At 44.6% G+C, this 26,706-nt stretch overlaps 1 protein-coding gene across 2 annotated transcripts in view; it reads right to left on the reverse strand.

The window, feature by feature from the left end:
* The window catches only part of UBE2H (ubiquitin conjugating enzyme E2 H), a 42,283-nt gene that overhangs the window by 4,526 nt on the left and 11,051 nt on the right, over positions 1 to 26,706 (reverse strand). Inside the window, exons 1-6 of one of the 2 annotated variants that reach the window (XM_031605084.2) lie at positions 14,577 to 14,742; positions 14,382 to 14,458; positions 13,373 to 13,447; positions 5,839 to 5,878; positions 5,492 to 5,544; positions 2,766 to 2,894 (exon numbers count right to left, since the gene is read on the reverse strand). In XM_031605084.2, the coding sequence (XP_031460944.1) occupies positions 2,766 to 2,894; positions 5,492 to 5,544; positions 5,839 to 5,878; positions 13,373 to 13,447; positions 14,382 to 14,458; positions 14,577 to 14,599 (397 nt within the window). In that variant the 5' untranslated portion in view covers positions 14,600 to 14,742. Of the gene's footprint in view, positions 1 to 2,765; positions 2,895 to 5,491; positions 5,545 to 5,838; positions 5,879 to 13,372; positions 13,448 to 14,381; positions 14,459 to 14,576; positions 14,743 to 26,706 lie in introns of those variants that run through there. The other variant, XM_031605083.2, reaches the window with a different exon arrangement.

Raw genomic sequence — 26,706 nt, forward strand, 5'->3', positions numbered from 1 at the left:
CAAACAAGGAGCACTTGAGGGCTCTCCACGCAATGCGGAGAGAGACAGATCATCAGAAAGTTCTTAGTGCACATAATGTGAACAGGAAAGCAGTCTTGTGCTCTGTCCTCAGGTCCTGAGCACTAAAATTCCCCTTCTGAAAAGGTGCTTGCATGTGTTATCACGGTGCCTGATGTCTCCTACCTGTAGCAGAGAGCACAGGCTGGGGCAGAGATCCCTGCCAAAAGAGATGGATGCTGCAAAGTGAAAGCAAACCATGTGGCAGACCTAGTTAAACCCAAAGATGAGAAGAACTAGCTGAAGGGGGGGGGGGACACAAAATCAGACATCTACGTGGGAAGGCAGGTGGGCAACAGGCAACCAGCAGAAATAAGGAGATGGGATAATGCCAACAGGACACATTTCCCTGCTGGCTACTCCTTGTGGCTTTCCAGAAACTGATTTTCCCTAGAAAAGAGTTATTTACCCAGATAAGATGCTATTTCTTGTACAAACCAGTAAAGGGAACCCAAGTGCTTTTACTATTTGTATTAGTTCCTTCACTGTGACAAGGGTAACACCCTTACTGGGAACTTTAGGTGACCCCAAATCCAGTGGGTATGGGTATCCCCAGGCATAACATTTTGCAAGCCATCCTACTTAGGACCACCAAGAAAAGAGATCTTAAAGGAGAACTTGGTTCTGTGTTATTCCATTCCTTGATGGACAAGAAGGACCTAATGCTAAGCACTACATTTTCTGTCTCTGTTATCAGTAATATTAACAGATATTTACAAATTCCATGATAAATTCTTACTTGTATGGGTCTCACAGCAGCCACAAACCTTGTGCAATGTTAACTCTAAGCCTGTCTCTTCATTGCTATATCAAGCAACTGCTCTACGTGCCTATAACTAAAAAATGAAGGAAAAAAGCAATAAATTATGTATTTGCAGATCCTGAGCTTCCCAGAGCAGAGAAGCTGTTACAATCCACTGCCTCAGTTTTGACATGTCCAAGGCTATTTTTAAAAACACTGCAATATCAGGAATGACAATATTTAGCTCTATTCTATACTTGTCACGCAAGCCTGGAACAAGACAGGACACTTGGGTACAGGGAACATGAGACACATTTTAAGCACTTAAACCTCCTCCCAGATCATCTTCATAGCATCTGATTGCCGAGATGGAAACAGGGAGCAGCCTCTCCCATTTAACCTCCCTCAGGGATGCCCTGAGCCCTTCCCTGAAGCACCTGCTGTTGGTTAGCATCAGTCTCTTTGCCTTTTCCAGGGTGCATCTGTCATTTTTTTCTCCCTGGTTCATTAAAGCACAGAGGACACCCAAAGTGTCCCTTCATGCTGGCCTTGGAGATTTCATCTGACAAACCATTCTGCCTGGAAGCTTGTTTCCTAAGAAGCAGTAGCAATGGGCTCCAGGATATCAAACAGGGCAGATCTACAGAGTAGTTCTTACCATTCTGTCATGCAGCTGTCAGAGGAATCAAACAGTGTGCCAAATAACTCAGTATTTAAATCAAGCTTGGCTTGACCTCATTTGTAGTTCCACCCTGGAGTCATGTGGCATCACAACACAACGAGTTGAGATTTAACTGCTCTGCAGTGACGTGGCACAAGTGATGAAAGGACTCCAGCACCAAACCCCACCTCTTTCTGGGTTACCTGCACTCCCTGAACAGCAGGGATTTCACAACACTGCTGCCCCATCTCACGTGGGAGGATGGTTACATGGAGCTGCTGACAAGGAGCTGCTCATGGAGGCTCTCCTTGCTGAGCAGGACCTGCCAACCATCCCAGCAAGGCTCCCTGGATGAACAAGTCTGATGGTTATTCAGTAACCACAAACCACACAGGTGGTCACAGCCTCTATTAAAAAAACTGAAGATGCAATCTGGGCCAAAGAGTGGATTAAATGCTGACTGTGTCCACTGGATCAAGTATACAAGTGCGTGGCTTTTGCCATGGGCCCATTGCCTCTGCTCCTGTCTGCATGCAGCTGATCCCAGGGAGCTGCTAGCTAATTATTTCTGACTTGTCTCATTTGTCCTTCCCACCCTTCTGTGAGCAGACACACCAGCACCCTCACAGGTTGTGCCAGGGCTCACCCACCCCCATCAGCCACCATTAATGTACAGCCTAGGCTCCCCTAGCTGAGCTACAAGCCTGTGACCACATCCTGCTCGTGGTGATTACAGGATAAGTCACTCCTTTATTCTCTGAAGGCACCCCTGACACATCAGATCTTACAGCCCCACTCAGTACTCTAAATTAAACTCTCCAATTTTTTACCTCTTGTCTTCAGAGAGACCTTCAAGACCATCTCTACCCCATTACATCCTTCCAGACATCACTAATTGGTCTGCTGCTCTCTTTAATGGCACTCTCTGAACAGCATAGAGCACTAAGCCTCAGCTGAAGTAGGAGGTGACAAGGAATTTGCTGGCATTTACTGAAAATTCCTGCTTTGTCACAGTACAGAACTGCTTTCTGCAATGGTATTACTGATTCCTGCCCTCAGATAACTTTCCAAAGAACTGCTAACAAGCTATTTTCTGTCCAGTAATCATAAAATGGATATTTCCACTTAACCTGAGCACTTTTCCTTGCTCCTTCCTCAGTCACATATCTTTTCTTCCCAATTGTTCTCCGATCTCTAAAACAAATGAGGCTGCTGTAAGGGGAACGAATGGGGACTGACAAAAATCTGCAGCATAGACAGTCCTTGTTCCCCTAGGCAGAATCACAATTATACTGATGCCCTTACCTTTAATTTTCTGTTTGTACTCTTCTGGTCGGTGGAGGTACATGGCTGCAGCGTCACCATTTAGAGGATCTATAGGGTTAGGATAGGCCAGCAGCTGGGGCAGGAACGATTCAAATATATTGGTGAGATCTGCAAGGGAAAGACAAAGCTGCTCACATCCACTGACCCAGAGTTGGTCTGAATCTCTGCAAGCAACAGCACCAAAAAGTTTTGAGGGTAAACGCACTGGAAATCTGAATTTAAAGGAGATTGCATGGGGGAAAGCAAACAGCACCATGCTTCCCCACCTCACTGAGTTCTTCTCCTACTTCTGCCTTCTTCTAAAATCGTTGTTTCGTGTTTCATGACCACAGCACCACACCTTGAACCCAAAACACTGTCAGTGCTTCAGATGATGGTGCTCATAGGAGGAGGTGGATGGCTGGACTGGATGATCTTGGAGGTCTTTTCCAACCTTGGTGATTCTATGACACATGGCCATTTGACAACTAAACTTGTGTGTGCTCAGCAAGCAGAGCCCTGGAGGGATTCTTCCACTGCAGGGATTTTTTTAATTGTCATTATTTTAAAAGAAACCTCAGGGATGTTCCTCCTTGTTTCCAAACAGCCAAAAGCAGCACTGGTTTAACAAGGATTGGTTGAATACATGCAGGAAGCCTAACAATAGCACTGAGAACCTGATACTTCATTAGAGAACAACAGGGAATCTGACCACGAGGTCCCATGGCTTTGTTGGTAGCTATTCTGAGTCTCTTCCACCTTAGTTCCTCCTTGAATTATCTGGCCCATTTCCTCTGCCAGCCCAGGAGTGCTCTGGTTTCACTGCAAACAGCACAACTATGCTGAGAGGCACTGGGGAGTACAATTCTCCCCCTTGGATGGTACATTCAGGTATGTAAGGAGGCAAGGAGGCAAACCCTGGGACTGAAGAGATGGATGGACTCTGGGGGTGTCCTGACTGAAGGAGCAGAGTGAATGCAGTCATCCCAGCATCCTCTCTGCAGCTTCAAGGCATCCTACAGCAAAGCAAGAGAAGTCTGCAAGAAGAGAACAGTCAAAAGATGCACTTTCCAATGCCAAGCTTCACCACCTGCTGTGGAAGATGTTTTGTACAAAATACAAACCTGACACTTTCAAGTTGCCTTACTCTGGTATCACAAAGAGAAATGCAAAAGAATTTTTTTGATATTAATAATCAGAAGCAAAGGAAACGCCAAGTTATTTTTTCTGCCTTTATGAGCAAAAGCAACAGTAAAAATACAGCAGCACTTATTAGGAAGCCTCTTACAGAAAGCTTTCCTGTGAAATTGTTTGGAAATAGCACAGAAACCCCACTGTGACTGCATGAGCATGCTGCAGAAGAGGGCTGCTATCTAGATGTGCTGTCTAAAGCAGAACTCAGGCTGTCAGAACATAAAAGCAGAGTTAAACCAGTGTGATTTCCTTCTGTCCAGCCATCCCCATGATCTACAGGAGGCATTAAGGCTGGAGAACAGCAGCACACTTTGCACTAAGGTGGGTTCTGCTGCTAAATGAACCATACAGGCTGTTCCCCAGCAGAGGGCTTGGTTTGCTCACATCTTTCCTTCCTCCATCTCCCATCAAGCTGCCCCTGGAAGCAGCAGCATCTCCTCCTTCATTAACACCACCACTGGGTCACAGAGCTGATCTCTTATAACAGAAGTATGCAAACTGTATGCCATGCAACTACAATGCAAAGACTTCAGGCATTCTGTTTAGGAGGAAAGTTCAACAAGTTACTATAGTAATTTTGCATCCAGGATTGACCAGGCTTAGTATTTCCTTACAAACTATGCTTGTGAGGTAGGTGAAAAGGCTCTTCTCTCTAGCAATTGCTTGCAAGCTCCAACTTACATAGATAAAGTCGGGCTTTCAGAGGAGAAAAGATTTGAAGTACACATTTCCCCAAGTACAGTTCCACAAAATAGAGTAATTGGAACATCTGAAGAAGTCCACAGTCCAAAAGAGAAGTCAGGCACTTGAGCAGGCTGCCCAGGGAGGTGGGAGAGTCACTATCAGTGTGCATGGTGGGGATGGGTTGGGTTGGACTCGGGGATTTTAGTGGTCTTTTCCAACCTTAATGATTCTATGATTAACCATAGTGGTGATGGGTTGACGTCTGGACTAGAATCTAAAAGGTCTTTTCCAACCATAACAATTCTATGACATATTCTTTTCAACAATTTTAGCTTGCCCTAGATCCTGTTTAAGTGGATCTTCAACTACCAGCTAAACTTTCTACAGCTCTAAAAATGAGAATTATAGACAAACACAACCCACATGGTATCACTGTCAGCAGAAAGGGGATCACAGACTTGTGCCCAAAGCACACCAGTCCAAGTGACATACAAAACATGGCTGGAACTGGATTTCACTTGAGATACAGCCACTCCCCTCTTTCAATGCTGAGTCATCCCTGGATAATATTGTGCAGCTGCCAGACACTACCAAGCAATGGATTGAGTGATCCTTTGTGCAGTTTATGAAATTTTATGAAATATTTTAGCCTCTCTGTCACAAAAACAGGTTAAGCAGTGTTTTCACAGGGATATCTTACTTTTCATGTGATCATGGCTCAGTGAGGAGTCTAAAATTTAATTAAAAAGAGCTGGCCTAAAAGCATCTGTATCCAGCAAGCTGTGTTATGTTAAGACACCACAAAAGGGCACTCATGTGATCAGCTCCAGGGGAATGCCAAAACTCACCATAGAGAGCCGTCCAAGTTTGATTGATTACATCTAGACATACAGTTCCTGACCTGAAACATATGGAAAAGATGGAATTAAACACAAGCACGCTCAGAAACACACTGCAGATTTAACATAATCTATTCCCCTTCCCTTGCCCTGCCTTTACCCCACTCTTTCAGATAAGGAATGATTTACTCTTACCCTGTGGCTAATGGTAAGGAAGTTAACTTAAGACGTGCTGTGGGCTGTTAGATTAGATGAAAGCATGGCTGAACTCACTGTCAAACTATTGCCAAGCTATGGACACAGTTACAATTAGACAAAATTCTGAGCAAAACCACATGCACGAGGGATTTACTTACGCTTCATCGATGTTAGGATGGAAAATTTTATTCATGAATCCTGCAAGAGACACAGTGGTAAATAGTAGAAAACAGCCAAAGCTTCTTTTCTTTTAAAAACCAAGAGAAATCTGGAATTTACTGAACAAGGACTCAGCCTGGCAGTTTCACAGAGAACCCCTACTTTGCTATATATAACTGTGTAACCCTATGTAACAATAAGCAGGCAGCATCCTGACCCCAGGATCCTCAGCCGTTCCCCTGAGCTTCACCCAAACCCCAAATTACAGCAGAACCTCAGCACAAATCTTAAGCTCAACATTTAAGATTATTATTTAATAGTGCTTTCTTTGTTCTGACTCAGAATTAAGTTGTCAAAAATAATTCCTGTGGATTCCAGAGATATGAAATCATGGCAGAAGATGCCTCATACTTTAAGACACTCCTAGTTGCTGCTATCAGATATGAACCCATGCTTTTCAGTCCTGTAGTTCAACCTAGAACTAATGACAGGATCCCAAAATGCACCTCCATGTCCTAAAAACAGAGCTGATAAAACAAGGAGATTACAGGGATTATAACATGCTTCACTTGGCAATAGAGCCTATATAGAAGTAGAGTCCATCTATAAAGACAAACCCCATCTACCCAAAAAGCAAAGTTAAGAATTTCAGCCAATGACTGGGGTGGATGCAGAACTTTGCTCTCCCCTTTTGATAGGAAGAAGCCAAAAAACACCAGTGAGGAACACATCCCCATGCAGAAGGGACAAGGAGCCAGGACACAGAACTGAGTTCTCCAGTTGGTTCATTGGAAAACAGACAGTGTGTCCCCTTCTGCTTTGCAGAATCTTTTTGGGATACTGACTCAATCCAACCCCAAAGCTCATCAAAACACATCAAAGTTCTCCCTCCAGAGCAGCAATACCTTCTCCCAGGCTCTCTGTAGCCCTGATGCATCACTGATGTAGCAACTGCAGTGAGTGACAGCACGGCTCCCATCTGGGTAAGAGCTGACATATGGATTTAACTGCCTTTCCTTCCATGTATTATGACACAAATATAATTCCATGTTTACTCCTACTACTTGGATTTCGCATAAATACAACGCTGCCTGAAAGCAGAACCATCTCTACAAGAAGAACTGCATACACAGCCCTATGTTAACAAGTGGCTTTTGGGACCATTCCGTGATTTAGCTTGAAAAACTGAAGCAGAATTCAAAAGGAAAATTGCAGTTCCATCAAATATTTACACCCAGGTGGCTCCTGCAGATTTAAACTGGGTCATGGATCCACTGTGCCATACAGAGGAGAGATGTAACCAGCAATGATCCCAATGCTAAATTCTGTCTGTTTTAGGGAGAAAAATAATAGCTTTGGAAAAAGCAAGAGAGAATGCAGCAAAAGGCACAAAGCAGAAAGAATAGGATGATAACATGCAGACTTGCTGAAATAAGTGCTGTCTGGTCTGGTTTCTGGGATGGGGACCAGACAGATAGGGGCAGGCATCCCTCTGCCTTTCCTCACTGGGGGTTTTCTGATCTCAGCTGTTTCCTTGTATCTTCTTCCTTCCAACAGTCAGCTACAGTTGGCTGTGCTGCACAAAAACCTGTTTGGGTTTGGTTGATTGCATCCATGCTCCAGTATTTAAGCCAGACTCGATATCCAGAGATGAGATCAAGCAGCTCCTGCACTAGAGATTCATAATTCTTCTCTGCCACCTTTGCATTTATCCAGGCAAAGAACAGTCCCTTCCTTCACTCTGTCCTTGGTCTCAAGCTGCTCACATTAACTAGTTGCTTATCAAGAAAGAGCACGAACATTCTCTCCCTGCTCTCCTCATTTCCTTGGCTGCTGCAACATCTTACAGCTCTTCAAGGTCCCATCCAGCCCTAAAATCCAATGTTTGGGTGGAATTCCAGCAGCAGAGTGACTGCAGCCCACATTTTCTATATGGACACACGGAGCCAAGATTGCATCTGAAGGTAAAGCCAGACTGGATGAAATCTGTATTGACAAAAAGCCTTTGGGTGATAACAGGAGAAAAAAAAAAAAAGATTAAAAAAACCATTTACAAAGGGGTTATACAACAGAAAGAGACATATCTGTTCCACTGCTGGGAGATGCTGGGACTAATATGCAGATGCTGACCTTCAGGAACAGCAACATTTAAGCAATAGCCCTGGAGTAATCAGCCCTTGGGTTGACAAAGTCATTGAAGAGAAGGGTATTTGTACATACAAAGTCAGCTAGCTGGCAGGCTGTCCACCTTCCCTTGGTGCTGCCAAAGCATAACTTCCATAAAGCCCTACAGCTGGATCTATTCCAGTAGAAACTGAAGTTCTTCCACTGAACTCCTGCACTGACCTTGGATGACCACTGCTCACCCATGTGTTGGCTCTCCTTGCTCATGCAGTAGGGCAAGTTGGGCATTGCCCTGCTTGAACTGACTGCACGTTTATATCTATGTAAAATTTCTTCTCTGAGGGTGGTCAGGCATTAGAACAGACTGTCCAGGGAAGAGTCACCATCCCTAGAGGGGTTCAAGAAACGAGGAGTTGTGGCACTCAGGGACATAGAGGTGATGGGGTTGATGGTTAGACTTGATAACCATAGAGGTCTTCTCCAACTCATCACCAGAAAAGCTTGTGTAGAGAACAGAGAGCTCAGGAGCTGGGCTTTTCCTCTGCTTTTGGTTGAGGAACTGTGATAGGAGATGGAGGAGGGGTCACGAGAGTACAGGTGCCCCAGTGCCCCCTGTATTCCACTTGAAGATTGGGATTGATGGTTTAGTAATCCCAGATCTGCCCACCATGGTCCAGCATTTTCAGGTTGGTGATTTCTCACCAGCAAATGAAAGAATATGTATATTTTTAAAATTAATTTTGGAGGCTAGGAGCTCATGCAGGGCACTGAGTCAAATATAATCTGCACCAACTGTGGAGGCATTCATCAAGTGATGGCAGGAGGGGCTGCGGAACATCAGCTTGCTAACAAAAGGACAGTTTATATTACAGCACTCAACTTTTAGGAGCTTCTCAAAACAGTACTATAAATAATTCGGCAGCAGCTTCACGAGGGGAATATCAGGACAGAAAAATACAGCTGGAGGTGTTGGAAATGGTGTCAGAGCTGTAAACTCTGGACCCTCTGCTCAGTGCAAACCACTTCTTGGAAAGAGAAAGGCAGAAGCACCAGTTTCTAAGCTAAACTAGCACAAAGCAATTGCCCCAAATCAATTCATCTCATTGCTTAGGTGCACAGTCACCTGATGCCCAGACTGGCACAGAAGGTGGTGAATCTGTGCCAAGTCTGGCTTGAAAACACCTACCCCCATTTTGTCAGCCTGCTCCCATTCTCTGACTGTAGCAGGAAACCTGCAGAGGGTGCACAGCGTGCGTCAGAGCGGAGTGGAGATGGGGATACAAATTCCCTTCAGGTGTCTCATCTTTCCCTGTACACAAAGATAAGTACATTTGGGAGAACAAACGTTTTCCCATTGCTTATAGGTCAGAATTGGGATCAACATGCACTGCTTAGAGCAGTCACGGGCAAGAAGTGACTCATGAGATTCCGAGCAGCAAAATGTAAGGCAATCCAGAGAGGAGCTGGAAGGGAAAAAAAAAAATAGCAGCTGCAGTTAAAAAGAAGAATTAAGCACAGGCCAGGAGAAATGTGACAGATCCTGGCTGGAGCTGAGTGCTCCCTCGTTCCTGTATGGGTGCCAGCATCTCTTGGTGGAGATGTACACATATAAAGAGGAATGGAAGTGTGTGTGCGTGCGTTTCATTTTGGAAAGCACTTGAGAGAACAGCAAAACACAAAGGAAAGATACCTGCAGAGAGCAGAGATGGAAGGAAAATGAGAGCTGTGCATAAATACGAAGAAGTTCTTGGAGAAACTGAGGTCTCTGAGCACGCTGTGCATGAACTCGATTAACAAGAAATCAGATCTTTCTGCCTAATTTTTCTGCAGGTTTTAGCAATAAAGTAAACACCTAGGAAAGAACTCAGGCTCCCATGTGCCCACTATCACTGCTCTGAGTATCTAACAGGCAGGACATACACCCTGCACTTCTTCCTTATGCGTTTGTGGTATCAAAAAGCTCTTGGCAGAGATACAGACATTAAAAACATGCAAAATGGACACGAAGTGCTCTTGTGAAGTACTGAAGTACTGCTCTGAACTCCCATGTCACAATTCCCCTTCAGAAAAGCAGAAACAGTGTGGGCACACAGTTCCCCTGAAGATAACAAATCCCAAAGGGGAGAAGAAAGCAGTGAAGCAGTGCCAGCTGAAACGAGAAACAACTCAAAATATATTGTCTAGCAGGACGCAAAAATGGAAGCAAACATTGAGCAAGGGAGCACTCTGTGCCCTTAGAAGCACACAGGGATATTTACATCAATTGACAAAAGCATTATGAGCAGCGTTCAGCAGTTCCAAAAACCAACTGGGTGTTTTCCAGGGGGTTGGCTTTGCTTTAATAAACACATTGCTCAAGTTCAGGAGGTTTGTTGGAATTTTGAAGGTGTGGATTTGGTGACTGTAAGCAGAGCTGGTCTCAACAGGGGCACTCAAGCCCAGTGTCAGAATGAGAGCACTGTTCTATGTAGGTGTGCACTCTTATTCTCCTCTTTTCTTGCTAGGAAAAGAATCCAGCACCCAGGTAACATGGAATGGCAAAGCCTGAGCAAGGAACAGGTGCTACCAGAAATACCAGAAAGCTGCTGCACCCTGGAAACCCTCATAGGAACTGCTCTTTTCACATAGGTCCCAAGGTGGTTTAGCTCCATAAATGTATTATGCATATTGTCAGGAGGGCACTATCCCTGAGGTGGCATCATTTAATTGGCAACAGTGATAATTACCAACCTGAGAAGGACTGGAAATAAACGCTATGAGAGATGGGAGCTGTGGATGGGATGAGGGAGCAGAGATTTAGCAGGTAGATGAAGGCTCCTTCAAGAGACCACAGATCTTCAAAGGCAAAGAGGACCACTGCTCTTTTAGGTTTTAAGAAAAGCTCTATGTCATCACAAGCCCTAAATCCAGAGCCTCTTCTTGTTCAGCACACACTGGAAGAAAACACAAAGTTGAGCTGGGCTAAGATTTCACCTACATCATACCCAGAGCCATGCTGGGATAAAAGCAATTGGAAGAGATTAGAGAGCAACAGTTAGCAGTCATTTTTCACAAGTGGCTTTCCAGAATGCATGGATATGCTTCCAGCCATTGTGCTATTTGCTGCAAAAAGCCAATGCTACGTTCAAGATTGCATTTAGAATTTCTGAGGCTGAAAGAAAGTGTTAGCCTACAGCTCTACAGAACAAGGAAAGCTGCAAGAACAGTATTCCTACTTTAAGCTTCAGCATAAAAGAGTAACATATTAAAGGAATAGAAGTTGATTTCTTTCTTTATACATCTCAGTGACTTACACAGACTGTCTGAACTCTGTGTCATCGCTGCAGTGGGATCTCTGCAGTGCTGAGAACAGAAAAGCTGCAGACAAGCTATGTGTGCGCTTTAGGTGACCTTTCTGTCCACTCTGGGGCTCCACCACCTCTGAAATCCTTCAGATTCCTCCCCACTAACTCCTACCCTGTGTTATCCAGAGCTCAAAGTGTTTGAGGATGTCTGGGTTGGGATTCTCATTCTCCCTGGAACTGCTCTCAGCTGATGGGGAGAGAAGAGGACCTTGTCTCACTCTTGAGCTTGTTTCACTTTGGATTCAGCAGGCTGAAGGCTTGCTTGGAGTTATCAGCACAGCCCAACTGCATGTCTGCCTGCAGGAACAGTGCTGCAGAGATCGGAGTGGCCCAGAGGAAGGGGCTGAGACACTGCTTGGCTCTGGCTGCTACGATAAGCTGGGCTGGAGCAGCTGAAATAGGAATCAGACAATGAAAAACAAACCTTTTCCTGCAGCTAGTGGAGAGCTTCCCTGGGTCCCAGCGCTCCCATTCCCCCAGTTTCTCTGCCCTGTAGTTGAGCTCTGTGCCAGCCCTCCATCTAGCATCAACTGTTTATTGAACCTGAAACCTAAGCTACACACTGCTCTACCCAGGACGGAGCCAGCAATGTTCTCCTGGGTGCCAGCGACGCGGCCCTGCAGCAGCATTCAGCCTTTTGGGCAGCTCAGCAAGAGGAGCAGTGCTTTCAGCTGTACAAACAGGGACTTGGAAGGCAATGCTGGAGGGGTCTGCTGAGCCCAGAATGAGGTAGGAAATGGATGGAAAGATGCTGTGTTAAAAAAGGAAGATGTCAGAAAGGACAAAGCAAAAAATCCCTCAAAAACAGGGATACAATGAAGTTGGGCCAGCTTTCAGCTCAGGTTGCCTTTAACTCCTCTGTACCACGACACCCTAAAGCTAAATCACCAAAAAGTCAACCCTACCTCCTTCAGAACAATAACTGAAGCCTAAATCAAAAGCAATACAAATGCACGAGAGCCTCGTTTAGCTGTGTTGGCTTCCCAGGGTACTGGGAAGAGAGTTTGTTTTTGTGTTATGTCAACAAACTTGATTCAAAATACACATAGGAAGAAAGAAAAATGATCCTCAGTAGACTTGTAGCAAAGCATTTAACAACAAAGAAACTGGAGTTTAGGGTTTTGTCTGCAGCCTGCCCACGTTTAGGACTGTCAGTGTGGCAGTGCCCTGATCTGCACCTGTTTGTGAGAAGGAGAAATGGAGAGGGGACAGTGAGTGGCACTGAGTAACACTGTGCATCTCAAACTGTCTCCAATTTAGGAAATTTATAAGAGATTTCAGAGCTGACTCAGGAAGAAGCAGAAAATGGTCAGTGTAGCTGCAGCAGCACCACTGCTCAACTATGTGCACACTGCTGTGCTTCAGTCCAGCTTGCAACAAAAAAATAAAGAAAGGTAAAGGGTTGGGTGAAAAACAACACTGCTCTTTCCCAAAAGGCACAGTTCACTGTGGGAAGCAGACATTACTTCTCACACAGGATTTTAAATAGATGGCAGTCTTAAGTTAATGTCTATTTTAAGAAAGCAGCCAATACTCATCAGCTCCAAGTCAGGATGTTGATATTGGATGGGACCCATCTGGTCCACCCCATACAGTCATGTTCCCACATCACTTCTCTCAATTCTTCAGTTCCCTCTGATGCCTTCAGCCACAAGTACACCCTTCCAGGAAAGAAATGCCACAGCACAAAGTTACCAGCACTTATTCTGCAAGCCAGAATATTAAAATTGACCCTTTGTTCATCTGCTCCAGTTTTTCAGGCAATAGTGGCTATTTACAGCCTAAACGATTGGAAAAGTTTGGTACTAGAAGACATCTGACTTAGATCACTGTTACTCAAGGGCAAAGATAGATGGATACAGTCTAAAGAACATTTCCTTATCAAACTTCCTATTTGCTCTCCAAAGTGAAACAGGTCCAACCAGTCTGGCCAGCTGCAATTCCTCTGCTGATAAGACCCTGCTTCTATATTCTTCCACACAGGCATCACCTCGTCCAAGAGGACAACAGCTTCAGCCCCTGCCTTCATTCCCATGCACTTCAAGGTTTTGTGATTATTGGTTACCTATAGATGGGGATTTGAAGGGGTATTTATCAGGAAGGTCGACTCTAACTTTCCATACTCCACCTTCATACGGTGCTGCAAGGAAAGAAACACAGCTATTAGACATGCTTCATAACTCAGGTGAGAATAAATAGAACAACAGCAATAAACAAAACACATCTTTGGAGGAACACTCAAGTCCCACCAGAGGGTATGATTTCACAATAAACCTCCTATGGTAAAAGCCTTCTGCCTGTACTGCCTCAGAAGAAATACCTGATTTTAACTTATACTGCAAAAGATCTCTGCACAAAGGCCCAAGAGCCTTATTCTAAGCAGAGAGTTTGAATAAGCTACTTAACTTTAGAGATGTTGCTAAATTAAGGCAAGCTGGAGACCTGCCTTGTAATCTAGTCAATGGAAAAGCCACCGTCATTACCAACTCCACAAACATTCAGATGATGGTGATGCAAAATTTAAGTCACGTCTGGAAGAGTTAATGATTAATGAGAGTAGTGCTGAAAGTCACAGCAGAGGGCTTGGTGGTCGATGTCCAAAGCTGTTCAGCACCAAGGGGAAGTTGATCTACACTGCATTTTCCCCACCCTTGAGAGAACAACCTTCAAGAGCCACCAGCCTTGACATCTCACCCCCGTTTGGATTTGCTCAACTATTCCCTTGTTTCAGACATCATGGCACTGAGAAATATGGGCATGGCTGTGATGAGCTGTTGGTTGGGACTTGGTGATCACAGTGGCCTTCTCCAACTTAAATGATTCTATTTAGGGATATGGCTTAATGAGCATGGTGGGGATGGGCTGATGGTTGGACTTGGTGACCTTAGAATCATTAAGGTTGGAGAAGATCTCTATGATTCTATTTAGGAATATGGGTCAGCGGGCATGATGGGGATGGGTTGATGGTTGGGACTTGGTGATCACAGAGGTCTTTTCCAAGCATAATGGTTCTATACCACCCCTACTATGAACAGTTACCTTGTTTTCATAGAAGAGATGTGTCATGTACTTACTTCCTTGTGGTCCATAAAACTTCACAACAAATTCATTGAGTCCTCCTAAGATTGTGACCTCGTGCTTGCTCTCAATCCTGATATATCAAGTAAAGGAAAACATTGAAGCAGAGAAACAAAACCATCAACTCAGAGAGGAGTAACCTGCTGAAAACCTGTGAAACCAAACAGTTTAAGCCCAAACATCTCAAGTACCTGACAACATGCAATTTGAGCATCCTGAAATGCACTGCTCATGCTGGATGTTTACCCTCCTGCATGGATTAGAGAAGTGGAGTTCTCCTTGATTCCTACTCTGACAAATGCGAGTGCTGATGAATTCCATTCTACTTGGCTGCCTTCGGTGCTGTCAGATGGCCTCCCACAGCTACGATGCAAATGACAGCAATCTCATGTTAATTTGACTTGCAAGACCAAAAAACTCGGCGTCTTTGGAGAGATGGCAGAAGGGTGAGATTCTAAGGCACCAGCAGAGTGCTAAAAGAACAACAGTATTTTCCATCACCTAAAGGAAAGAATCAAAGCGCCAGAGCTTTGGGAAGAAGGGAATATAAACTAAAAGGTGAGAGATTTCCATTCCACATAAGGCTCAGTTAAGACAATTAGCACTGATGTTTTGGCACCCAAGCTTGCTGAAGAATTCTGCTACCAATCAGAGTTAATGGATTGTGAATAATATCCTACAGTGATTACTTTTCATCAATAACCTTAATATGAATTATGAGGGAAGCACTGGAAAAGACAGGGCAAGAAGAAATCAAAGGTTTACTGAACTTCAGATTGCCTCAGCACCCCTGAGGTAACCCAGCTTTGAGATAAGGGGGTGGCCATGAACATGCACTTTACATGCTTCTGATACCAGGAACTGCTTGGGACCCACCAGAAGGAGCCAATAATTCCCATCACCAGCCACAATCCCACATTATGATCTATGGGAAGAGGCTCCTGGATCCCCAAGTGGCCCAGGAGCATGCACACATACTCGTATATACAAGAGATTCAAGCTTCATCTGCAGTATCCATCAGGATTTACAGCAGTTCCTGACTCACGCCGACTCTCAGACTGGAGAACAGTTTTTCCCACAGTTCTGGCTCCAGAAGACTTTGGCTGCAACCACCTTTTTTCTCATTCTCATGGGGAGGGGAGAAAAGTTTACAGCAATTTGGGATCAGGAGATTTCTGCTAGCTGCTCTGCCCTGCAGCTTAGCAGCAAAGAACTTCAGAACTGCACTTGAGTGTCACCTAAAGCAGCTCAATACCTTTCTGCCCCAAGTTCTAGTGGTTTCTCTACTAAAAGCCAGATTTCTTTGCACATCCCTAAAGGATATCCATCCACATCACCCTGTGGAAAGCTCTATGTTTTAAACACAGTCTGAATTCCTTTGAAGAAGCACTTGTCTAATGGATAACTATTCCACGTTCAGAAAGGGGCTCTTTCACAAACCCTTTGTGTGTGATGATGCCCAAGAGTGAAATGTTTACTACTGAAGTATGTTAACACTTACAGCAGCTTTGCAGATCAAGTTCAACACAAATGGTTTTAGTTAGGACTAAATCAAGTACCACTTAATAAAAAACAGCTCTCCAAGCCTGATCTTCAGAACAAACTCCTGAGCAGCTGCAGCATGCATGCTATTCAGCTGCACATGTTAACGTTGATCATAAATAAAAGAGTTTTCTGCACTGAGACTCAAGTCTAAGTTAGAAAACCTATTAGCAAGTGATGCAGTGGTATATTTGATTGTTCTCCCTGTTGTGACAAGGCCCTAAAATCCCAATTAGTAAGAAGATATGGAGATATGGCACTTGGGTACCTTTAGTGGGTATGGTGGGGATGGGTCTCGATGCTTAGACTAGATGGTCCCAGAGGTCTGTTCCAACCTTACAATAGCTCCAATGTATTTTTCTCAGGATGGTTATTCTTCCATCAGGGCAGATGCAAGAAGTAGATGGGATGCAAATCTGTGCAAAGCCATCCTAGGACTTCAAAGACCATCAGTGTTTATGGGGGAAACCACATAATCCTCACCTTATCTAAGTCTACTCCGTTCAAATGAACTCCTCTGTGCCCAACATTGCTTGTTGCTGCACTCACTATGTACATAAGCAGAAAAAGAATAATCAGTTAATGGAAAAAGGCTTCAATATTCTTGATTCCAGTGGCAATTCCTGCTGGTGTGAACAGTCTGCCTTGTTTCCAGGACAGGACACACAATGTACGTACACTGAAGCAAGATTAGAACTATGTAGCCAGCTTGCAACTCATCCTATATACTCAAACATTGAATAAAAATCCAGAAATCTCTTTCAAAATTCTCAGCTTGCTCTTACAAATCCAGGCAACTAATGGCCACCTTATCACCTATCTATGCTGCTTTGACTTTGTGACAAATACAGTGCAAAAGATGGGAGAGAAGAACACAACCTGGACACAAGTTCCTGTTTCTGGTGGATAAAGATTTCAACAGCATTACCTTAAGATCACAGCAACCAGGAGGGAGTCCCAAGGACCTAAAGACAAATGATCTCAGCCCCACCTCTGTTAAGGGAGTTTTCAGTATGTGCTGAAAATATTTATGTCATGACATGGAAAGCAAAGCCTATTTTCAAATATCAGTTCAGAAGAGGTTGCTAGGAGAGAGACAAAAGGGAATTTTTTTCTGCAGCTGATTACAGGCTCCCTATATAATGCCTGAAACATGCCAGAAGCGCAAAGGCCAACTGTGCTACCTATTAGCATTACAGTAACATCCAGAGCCCCCTATCAAGATCAAGGCTCTATTGTTCAGGGGTTGAGCTAGTAGGAAATTGCAGCTTTGGTCAGAATCAGAAGAGATTTAAAGCATTTTGTCCCAAAGCAGAATAGACAAAAAAAAAAAACAAAACACAAACCAACAACCACCCAACCACATAAATCTGGAGGGTTAGAGACTGACCGAGCATGCTAGAAATAGACCCACTGCTGTGGGTTTGCCTCTCACAGGGTCAAGTTCCCATTCCCTCATCCTCCCACGTGGCCTCGTGCAGGGCCACCCACTGCCATTGATCTGAAGCAATCCTGCAGGAATGAAAAGCTCTGTCAGGATACGGCCTTACCCCCAGATCTCCCAAAAATCCCAGATGCACGTTGTGGCCAACAGATGGCCAGTCTGTTTGCAGGGCTGAGTGTTTTTTTCCTGGCAAACATTGAGCCTAAATCAAAATAGAAAGCATCCCCACTCTTTATGTTGCCTTGAAATTCACCTCAGCTTGAAGCCTGGACAAATCAGTTTTCCAGCTACAAGTATTACACTGAAAATACTTTTGAGCAATCTGAGCATCCTGATTGAGCTGTAGATGTCTCTCTGTTCATTGCTGGGGAGTTGGACAAGATGGCCTTTAAAGGACTCTTTAAGCTCAAACAATCTGAAAACCCCAGGCTGAACTCCAGGCTAACCACAATGAGATCATTAACATCCATTGGTTTTTCCCCCCCAAGTTAGTGATCCTCACTGCCACAGCTTTCAGTGCTTCTTAGCACACAGCATATCCATTTCTGGTACAAGTACACTGCAAGGCCAGATTGGATGGGGCCCTGGGCTGCCTGATCTAGTATTAAATGTGGAGATTGGTGGCCCTGCATGTGGTGGGGGGGGTTGAAGCTTCACGATCCTTGGGGTCCCTTCCAACCCAAGCCATTCTATGATCCTATGATACAGTGTATGAATCGTGGTGGAGATATCCACAAGCTGTCAGGGAAACACTGGGGCAATTTGCAGTTTGTCCTCATGCACCTGAGGCAAATCCAGATTTTCCTTTGCTTGTATAGGGTTTGTCTGAGAATCCCTCTGCTCTGGAAGGCAAAACTCACCTACAGCAGAGAAAAGGGGAAGTGCACCACAAAGGTTCCACTTGCGACTGTTAACGCAACTGAAAGTGCTCTATAAGCTGGTGAAAAACAAATGAATAATTGAAGAGGAACCTATGCTGGGTTGCTGTTATAGTTTGGATATGAACACTGCTGATACATACACTAAAGGTGGGACTGGGATTTTGGGAGCAGAAGCTGCCATTTCTCCAGCTTGGTTTGCATTCTTCGGAGCTCCTGATGAATTCTGTCTGGCTGTTCTGCACTAAACTTCATGCCAAGAAACTGGAGTAATGAGCATAAGGTAGAAAAGACAAGCCAGCTTTGTTTCCCAGAAGACGTTCTGCATGAGTAGTCCGCTATCAACTGATTCAGAGTCAACTTTTTTCCTATAAAGAGGATACTCTGGGCTTCAAAGTGGTCTTCTCCCAGCAGAAGTGAAAGGAACAACCAACAGGCAATGTAAAGTGCATCCCACGCCTTGCTGGGTGGAGCAACACCATCCTTATCCCCCAGGAGATGAAAGAACCCATTGTCCCCCTCCCCTCCCTACTGTTCCCTTGAAAAGTTTCAGTTTGTTAAGAAAAAGAGATAGGAGACAGATACGTACTCTTGCTGTAGAGGAAAAAAAAAAGACTGGACTCGATTTATCCTTCACAATCAGATTAGATGAGACCACAATTAGTGTCGTTTTGACAGCAGATAACAGCACTGTAGCTCAACTCCAGCTATGCACTGCTGATTAGCGTGCAATTCATTTGCATTTGGAGATGAGGAAGAACATGACACATACAAGCATCAGGCCTTCATTTTACCAGATATCATGAAGAAAGATGAGAAGATGTACAGAGCCAAAGAAACACCTTCTGATTTGCATCACAGCAGAGCTTTTTTGAGTTACATGACCTGGTGAAACCCAGGAGAACTATGATGGAAAGAAATTACTTGAAACTGTCTTGAGTGAGCGCTGCTAAAGAAAGGTTGCTATCAGTCAAGGAAAGAAGAAGCTGATGGATAAGATTATTGAATGTGAAAGGAAAGAACCAGACCTGGTGGAAGGGATTTAGAATAAAGTGGAGCTGTTGGAGTAGGTCTGGAGGAGAGCCATGAGGATGCTCAGAAAGCTGGAGCGCCTCTGCTATGAAGGCAGGCTGAGGGTTTTCAGACTGGAAAAGATTCTATGATCTTTAAGGTCCTTTCCAACCCAATTATTTTAGGATCTCTATGGTCCCTTCCAACCCAAAACATTCCAATGTTCTATTGTTCTTAAAGTCCCTTCCAACTCAAACCATTTTATCATACTATGATATTTAAGGTCCCTTCCAACCCAAACCATTCCAATGCTCTATTGTCCAAAAGGTCCCTTCCAACTCAAACCATTCTATCATTCCATGATAACTAAGATCCCTTCCAACTCAACCTGTGACTGTAACACAACAGCAACATTCCCTCTACAAGCACCAGGAAATGAAATTTATTCAAATCTAAAGAAAAGAGGACATCGAATGAAGAGAATTTAAGTGTAGTCAGTCTATAATTAGTACCTGTGATAAGCAAATTTTTAAAATGGATCCTAGTTGGAGATAACACAGAGGGTGGTGACGCACTGGAACAGGTTGCTCAAGGATGTTGTGGATGCCCCATCCCTGGAGGCATTCAAGACCAGGCTGGATGTGGCTCTGGGCAGCCTGGTCTGGTGGTTGGTGACCCTGCACATAGCAGGGGGGGTTGAAACTAGGTGACCATTGTGTTCCTTTTCAACCCAGGCCATTCTATGATTTTATAATGGTCAGTTTGAAGATGACATCCTATAGGAAAGGAGTAGCAAGGTAGACATAATGTAGAGCAATGGTACAGGAACACAGGGCCTCCCAAAAGAGTTCCATAAGCCACTCACCTAGTAAGAACAAAGGGAAATAAATGGGTACCCTTGCACCCTCAGCCACCAAACCAGAGCCACTGCACGGCACAGAATTCAACACGCTGACATCTACAGTCACAGGAGAAACCAAAGTCACATCCAGAAGCCCTGAAGACAGCAGTGTTAATTTACATGGGCACACACCTGCCTCTGAGCTGAGCCATGAGATATGTTTGCACTGCCACGGCTTCCATCAGGAGAAGTTTGTTACCATGGAGATTGTACATACTGGTGGAACGGAGTATTTAACGCACGAATAATAATCAAACTTCCCAAACAAGCGAGAAATTTCAAGTGCATTTGGAGTGAAACAGCAGAAGGAGAAAACACAATCGTTTCTTTTTCCAGTTGGGCTCAGTACAGTTGACTACCTCTCTTTGAGAGAATTTAAGAAGCTGTAAAACCACAGAATGGAGAGCCTGGCTCCCAACACATGCTACACCTGACACCACGTCTAAGATTTAACCACAGGTCAGATGAGCATTTAACAAGAATATATCAGCTCTCCTAAGAGCAGGACGCTCCTTGCACACGTTCCTGCAATTGCAATCCTTCACTTTTGGCTTCCCAATGACATAGCTGTTCTAAGAATATTCCTTCCCCACAAGTGAAGCTTTCTGTAGGCTTTAACAACATATTTTTTTCCACTCCAAGAAACCTACACAGTCATTTAGAAACTGCCACCTCGGTAACAGCAGCACAATACCCAAAATATACAATATCTCCCCGAGCTGCAAAGCCCCAGGGATACGACATGTTTGTAGTCAACACAGACAGATGCAGAGGAGGTCAGCAGCTGAGCTCCTGCAAGAGCTTTCATTTATGAGAAATCCAGAAATAGCTCAAGCTTTTGATTCTGAATGAGATGAAGAGCTTCATAGGGAGAGGGAGAAAGTGTCAAAGCAAATCTTTTTGTTCTGGTAAACTCAGAGCTATACTGGGTTGAATTTCAAGATGCTTTGACACTGGACAGTTACCAGTTCTGGAAATGGAATCTTCTTTGTTCCCCTCTACCAGAAATGAGAGTGATGAGAATTGTTTTAACAGACACTTCACACTGGGATGTCTCCCACAAAAACCCCAAAGTCCTCTTCCAACCCCACACTAGCAGATGCCAAGAGCACATGGGTATACCCCACAATGCACTTCTTGCTCACCAAGGTCACATCTGCATGGGTTGGGGTTTTTTTTTGTTAACTGTTTTTGAAGAGTTTTGTAAATAATCAAACCTTCATCTTCAGAACCGAGGCAGCATTCACACCCATTCACAACAACAGGCAGAGCAAGCTGTGCTTGAATTGTAAACTGAAGCACTGAAGTGGATGGGGATCAGAACAAGGGGTAGAAACTAGATGGTCTTTGAGGTCCCTTTCAACTCAAGCCAACTTAATGATTCTATGACCTCGTGTGGCACAGGGAAGAGCCATTGCGTGGCTTCAAGCTGAATTTCCTACCTCCTGTTAACAACCCAATCTGAAGTAACAAGCAATGCCCCTCCAGACCCACATGCTTGTTTCGGGGCACATCACACCGTGGCACCTGTAGATTTCTGTTCCTTCTTTACTAGACATGCATGTTTTTCAAGAACAAGTTCAGTTTTGCTCCTCCTTTTCAGCAGACAACTCACAGTGACTCACGAGCAGATGGAAAAATCTATGGAATGGGCAACACCCATGGGGCTGTCCACCTAATATCAATACAACTCGCTTTACATAGGTATGTCCATTAACTCAACACCATCGTTACTGGGCCTGCTGATTCAGCATCCACGTCACGAAAGGACACATCTGAAATCTCAAAACTGAAGTTCACAGAATCATAGAATGGACTGGTTGAAAAGGACCATAATGATCATCTAGTTTCATTCATTCATCTAAGCTTTGAATGCCTTCAGGGATGGGACTGGAACATTCTGAAGTCTTTACAACTTTAAAGAAAAAAGTTATCTCAGGAAAACATGATCTAGAAGAGCAGCTCAGATGGGACTTTCCATACACACACAGTATTTGGGTTTTTATGCCAAACAAATGACCTGAAGGATAGAACAGGAAGTTTTGTACACCCATATCTGAGCTGGTAGAGTTATGACAACTGCAGTTTCCAACACAGACCAAAGCAGAAGAAAGGGATTTAGGAACAAGCACCTTTCAGTCCTTGACTACACACAGCAACCAAAGCTTGCAGATGCTGTTTTCTTTCTTTCCAGGTCACCTATAATTAAAAAAGGTGAAAAAGTAAAATGCAACGTGCCAGGAAGTGAGTTCAGCTGTGCTTAAAGAAAAGGTGTAGGAGCTTCAGATTAGTATACAAATACCTACAGCAACCCAATACACCACTGTTACCTCTACTAAGCCACTTTTTTTCTTGTTTTCTTAGCACACAATGGGGCACTGTAGTGCTTCCTCTACAGATTCCATAGGTAGATCCAAGGTCCCAGTGCATACAGATGAGATGCACAGTGGTTTTGGCCTACTTTTACTTTCTTCAGTCTATGTAGTCACTCGTGTTTAGGGCTTTGTTCATAAAGATGCATCCCTCTCAGCTTCCAGGTTGGATATGAGGAAAAACTGCTTCTCTGAAAGAGTGGTGAGGCAATGGAACAGGCTGCCAAGGGAGGTGGTGGAGCTGGAGATGAAGGCACAGATGGACACACTCTGTGGGCATGGTGGGAGTGGGATGGGGTTGGACTTGGTGATCTTAGAGGTCTCTTCCAACCTTAATGATTCTGTGATTCTTCATCTGGTCTCTAAGCTGAGGCTAAGTCAGGTCAACTTCTAACAAACACCAATAGAGACACGTTCCAAGGTTAAGCATGGGCTCCAGTCATGCCATTTCCCAACCATCGAGTCACTAAGCACAACCATTGCACAGCTTCATTGGATAGTGGCCAAACCACCTGCAGAGTTCACACTCGTTTATCATCCTTGAAAATTTAGGAAATCAGCTTAGTGCTCCAGCCAGCCCTGCAGCAATCCCTCTTGTATCCAATTCTTGGTACAAAAGCTGATGATAGGATCTTAAATCCTCATCTCTTAATGAGCGTTTGTAGAATCCAGGAGCTCTTCGAAGGGTTTTTTGGCCTTTCCCAAAGGACTAACTGTACAGGATTTTCCTGGCATTTAAGATCTGAAGATACATTGTGTTCAAGAGGAAGACATGAAAAAACCATGCTTGGAGCTTAACAATGATCCCCACACCAGCTTCCTTGTGCAGCAGAAAGGCAAGCTTTTGGGGACAGCAGAGAGGCTGCCAAGGAAGAATCCAACAAAGCATTTGGGCCTTTGTTCAGGGCTGTGAATGCAGCAGCAGGCCCCAGCTCATCAGCTACCAATAAAAACCTCATGGGTGCCCGGAACAGGGGGTGCCCTGGTGCTGGGACACGCTCCATGCTGCACTGAGTTATGTGAAATACCTTTTTTTTTTGTGCCTTACAGAGTGGGTCTTGGGCTTGGCAGCTTCAGGAGCAAAAGCACAGTGTCCAGGCTGTTCCTCAGCAAGTAGAATTCCCATCTCAGCATCTCACAGGGGTACAGTAAAGCTTCTTTGGCACCACCACAGTCTCAGGAGGGGAAAAAGGCGTTGTTGTTTTTAACAAACAGAAGTGCAACCAGTAGAACAGCAGCGGGTGCTGCTAAAAGCATAGGGACATGCAGTCCTCAGTGCTTTGAGCAGGCAGTTTCCTCTGAAACAACCTCCCTGAGCCTGAGGGAAAGCGTGAGCTTTCTCCAGAGGCATTTGGGAGGTGCTCTCCACTCTGATAATCTAAGAGTACTTGGGGGTAAGTAGTCCCTGTGTCTCTCATCCTAAAGCACAAAGTCCATTTTGGGAAGGGCAAACACAAACTCACCCTGTCCTGGTTCCCCAGGTCAGGAGCACATCATCCAGCCCCCTTGTTTCCGAGCCAAAATCCTGTCCTAGTCCATCTGCCCAGGCTTAATTATCTCCTTCTCTCCCAGTTCCCTAACGAGAGGCACATCAGTTAACCAGAGACAGAGCCTGGGGGGGTTATACAAATGAACCATCCCAATTTATGTCTGTGGATTTCTGATTGCCAGGGGACAAACACTTGCCTCGAGCCATTCCCTGCAGGAGCAGCAATACCTGGAGTTTGTCACGTGGCTGATAAAAGCAGTTCCCTTTTAAAATGAACTCTGAAATCGAGTTTTGCAAGAATCATCATAATACAAGCCATTCTATCAATACAAACACTATTGTTGGCCTACTGCAATTCTGAGCTCTTAGACCATTCCTGAGCTTTGGAGAGCAAAGGCAAAGCTTTCTTATAATTAGTTAAACTCAGATGAAACAGAAGATTCCTTGACATCATCTGTTTGGGTCATCATTATAGGAGGGACAAAGGAACACCACTGCACTAAGAACTAATTAACACAGTTCAGTCGTTAGCAGTGCAGCTGCCTGAAAAGTGGGATTTTGTCACCGAGTTTGAAGTGTCTCCTCCTTCAATGAAGAGCTGAAAAAAACCCCCCCAAAGCTGGCAATGCCACAGAACAAAAAGCCCAGCAATGACCTCTACCAGATGCTCTGAATTACAGGTGACCTCCAGCAGACCCAGCGAGACTTTCAAAGCCACACATTTATCGCTGCCTCCTTTCACAAATCAGAATTAAGAAAACCTGACACACTTGAAGCCGGTTTTGATGACAATATTCCTAATCCACACACAAAAAAACCCAACCCTAATGAGCCAACGTGCTGCTGCAAACAAACAGAACCCAGAAACAACTGACGAAGTTAAAATACAGAACAGCTTGGGACTGCAGAACCAGCACATCGCTCTCAGCAGGACTGAAACTTCCCACTGTGTTGCCAGCACAATTATTACTCTTTCCCCCTCCTTTACTCCTCTCTTGACTATTTTAGCAGAGATGTGGGGCTTGAAAGAACAATGGTGGGAATGTTTTCTGCTTGAGGTGCCCTAGGTGTGAGCTGCTCCCCCCCAAACAGGCACACACCTCCAGGAGCACTGCAATGTGGTTGTGGATGCAGCTGGATGATAAACCATCAGGTTTCTCCTCCCAGGGAAGCGTCACTGGCAACCCAGACAGGATTCAAGGCAGTAATCCGTGAGGTGAAAAGCTCCAGATCCTATTACTGTGCTCTTCCCTTCCTCTGCTTCATATGTTGTCACTGAGCAACTCTGCAAGCAAGTCTCAGCGGTGCTCTGCAGAACAGAACAGGGGTGGAGAATCTCATCCCTCACCTTCAAGAGATGTGCAAAGAGTTGTAGGGCACAGCCCCAAAAAAATCCCAGAAACTGTAAAGCAGGAGCTGGATGCAAAGCCTCACACTTGTGGCTCATCTGCTAAATTTAGCCCCGTCTGGCAATGACCTAAAAACGGCTGATGTGGGTTTCTGTGACTCATGTGACAGCCTGGTCAGCTCCATTCAGGTCTGGTGAGAAGGACGTGCGTGTTGCACAGCCTTTGTAGCTCCTGGGTGACTTCAGAAGGGAATGGTGAGAAGCAGTTATCAATTCCAACCCAAATGCAGTGGCGTGGATTGAGCCCTGCAACTTCTGTTTCTGATCTGCTGATCCATTTTGCATCTTGCTGAAGAATTAGGGGACATCTCCTGCTGGAAACACTTTGGGAAGGAGTACAAAGCTGGCAATGGGCTCTCCCGGTGTGCAGCAGCAGATTCCCAGTTATTGGAGATAAAAGCCATGAGGGATTACGAAGCTTTCATATTTCACAATGCTTCTTGTACCATCCAAGCCTGCAAAAAGCTGCTGAGAATAAGCTGGCCTAACTAACATCAGGCTTCAGGTAGGAGCAAAGAAACTGTGACTTTGAGAGCCACTAAAAGGCAGGAAGGACAATTTAAGGGCTCACTAACCTGGATGTATTCAGAGGCTCTGAAAGAAAAAAACAGCAATAAAACCACAAAAAAAGCCCTAATGCAGCCTACAGAATCCAGTTACACCCCAAGCAGACTGCACAGGAAGCTCTTGCAAACAGGCAAAATGAAGTCCAAAAAAGGAAACGACATCAAACGCAATACTCCTTAAGTAGAGGAGTAAAACTTTTGGTTGTAACAAGAAAGAGACATCAGGGCAGACCTAAAGCAGCTCCTTATCGATCCCCACTTGCACAGCCAACTCCAGCTAAAAGCAAAAGGTAGAAAAAAAGCATAGGAAGCACCGAGACCATACACACAGAATTGAAACAGAGGTGCAAGAAGTATTTGGGCTCTTCCAAGGCACCTTTGCACAAGTCTGAAATTGCTCTCTGCACAACTAAGCCCACAGAACATGCTTCTGGGTATGACTAAGCAGGCGTAACACACAGATCTTTGCTAAACCTGCAGTCTTTTCCCCCATGCATCATGCTGAAGCGATGAAAGATTCTTCTTTTTACAACAAAAATCACCTCGTAAAAGTGAGCAAAGCTGAGGACCTGCACAAATACATGTGTGCCTGCAGGGAACATGGAGGGAGCTCTCATGTTTGCACTGGATTGTTCCAAATCCCAACATGACAATCCGATCCTTTAGCTTCAACATGCACCACAATTCCAGTGTTCCTTTTCCAAGTCAT

The sequence above is a fragment of the Phasianus colchicus genome, chromosome 1 (assembly GCF_987193195.1).
Source record: "Phasianus colchicus chromosome 1, bPhaCol1.hap1.1, whole genome shotgun sequence".
In the NCBI taxonomy this organism is placed as follows: domain Eukaryota; kingdom Metazoa; phylum Chordata; class Aves; order Galliformes; family Phasianidae; genus Phasianus; species Phasianus colchicus.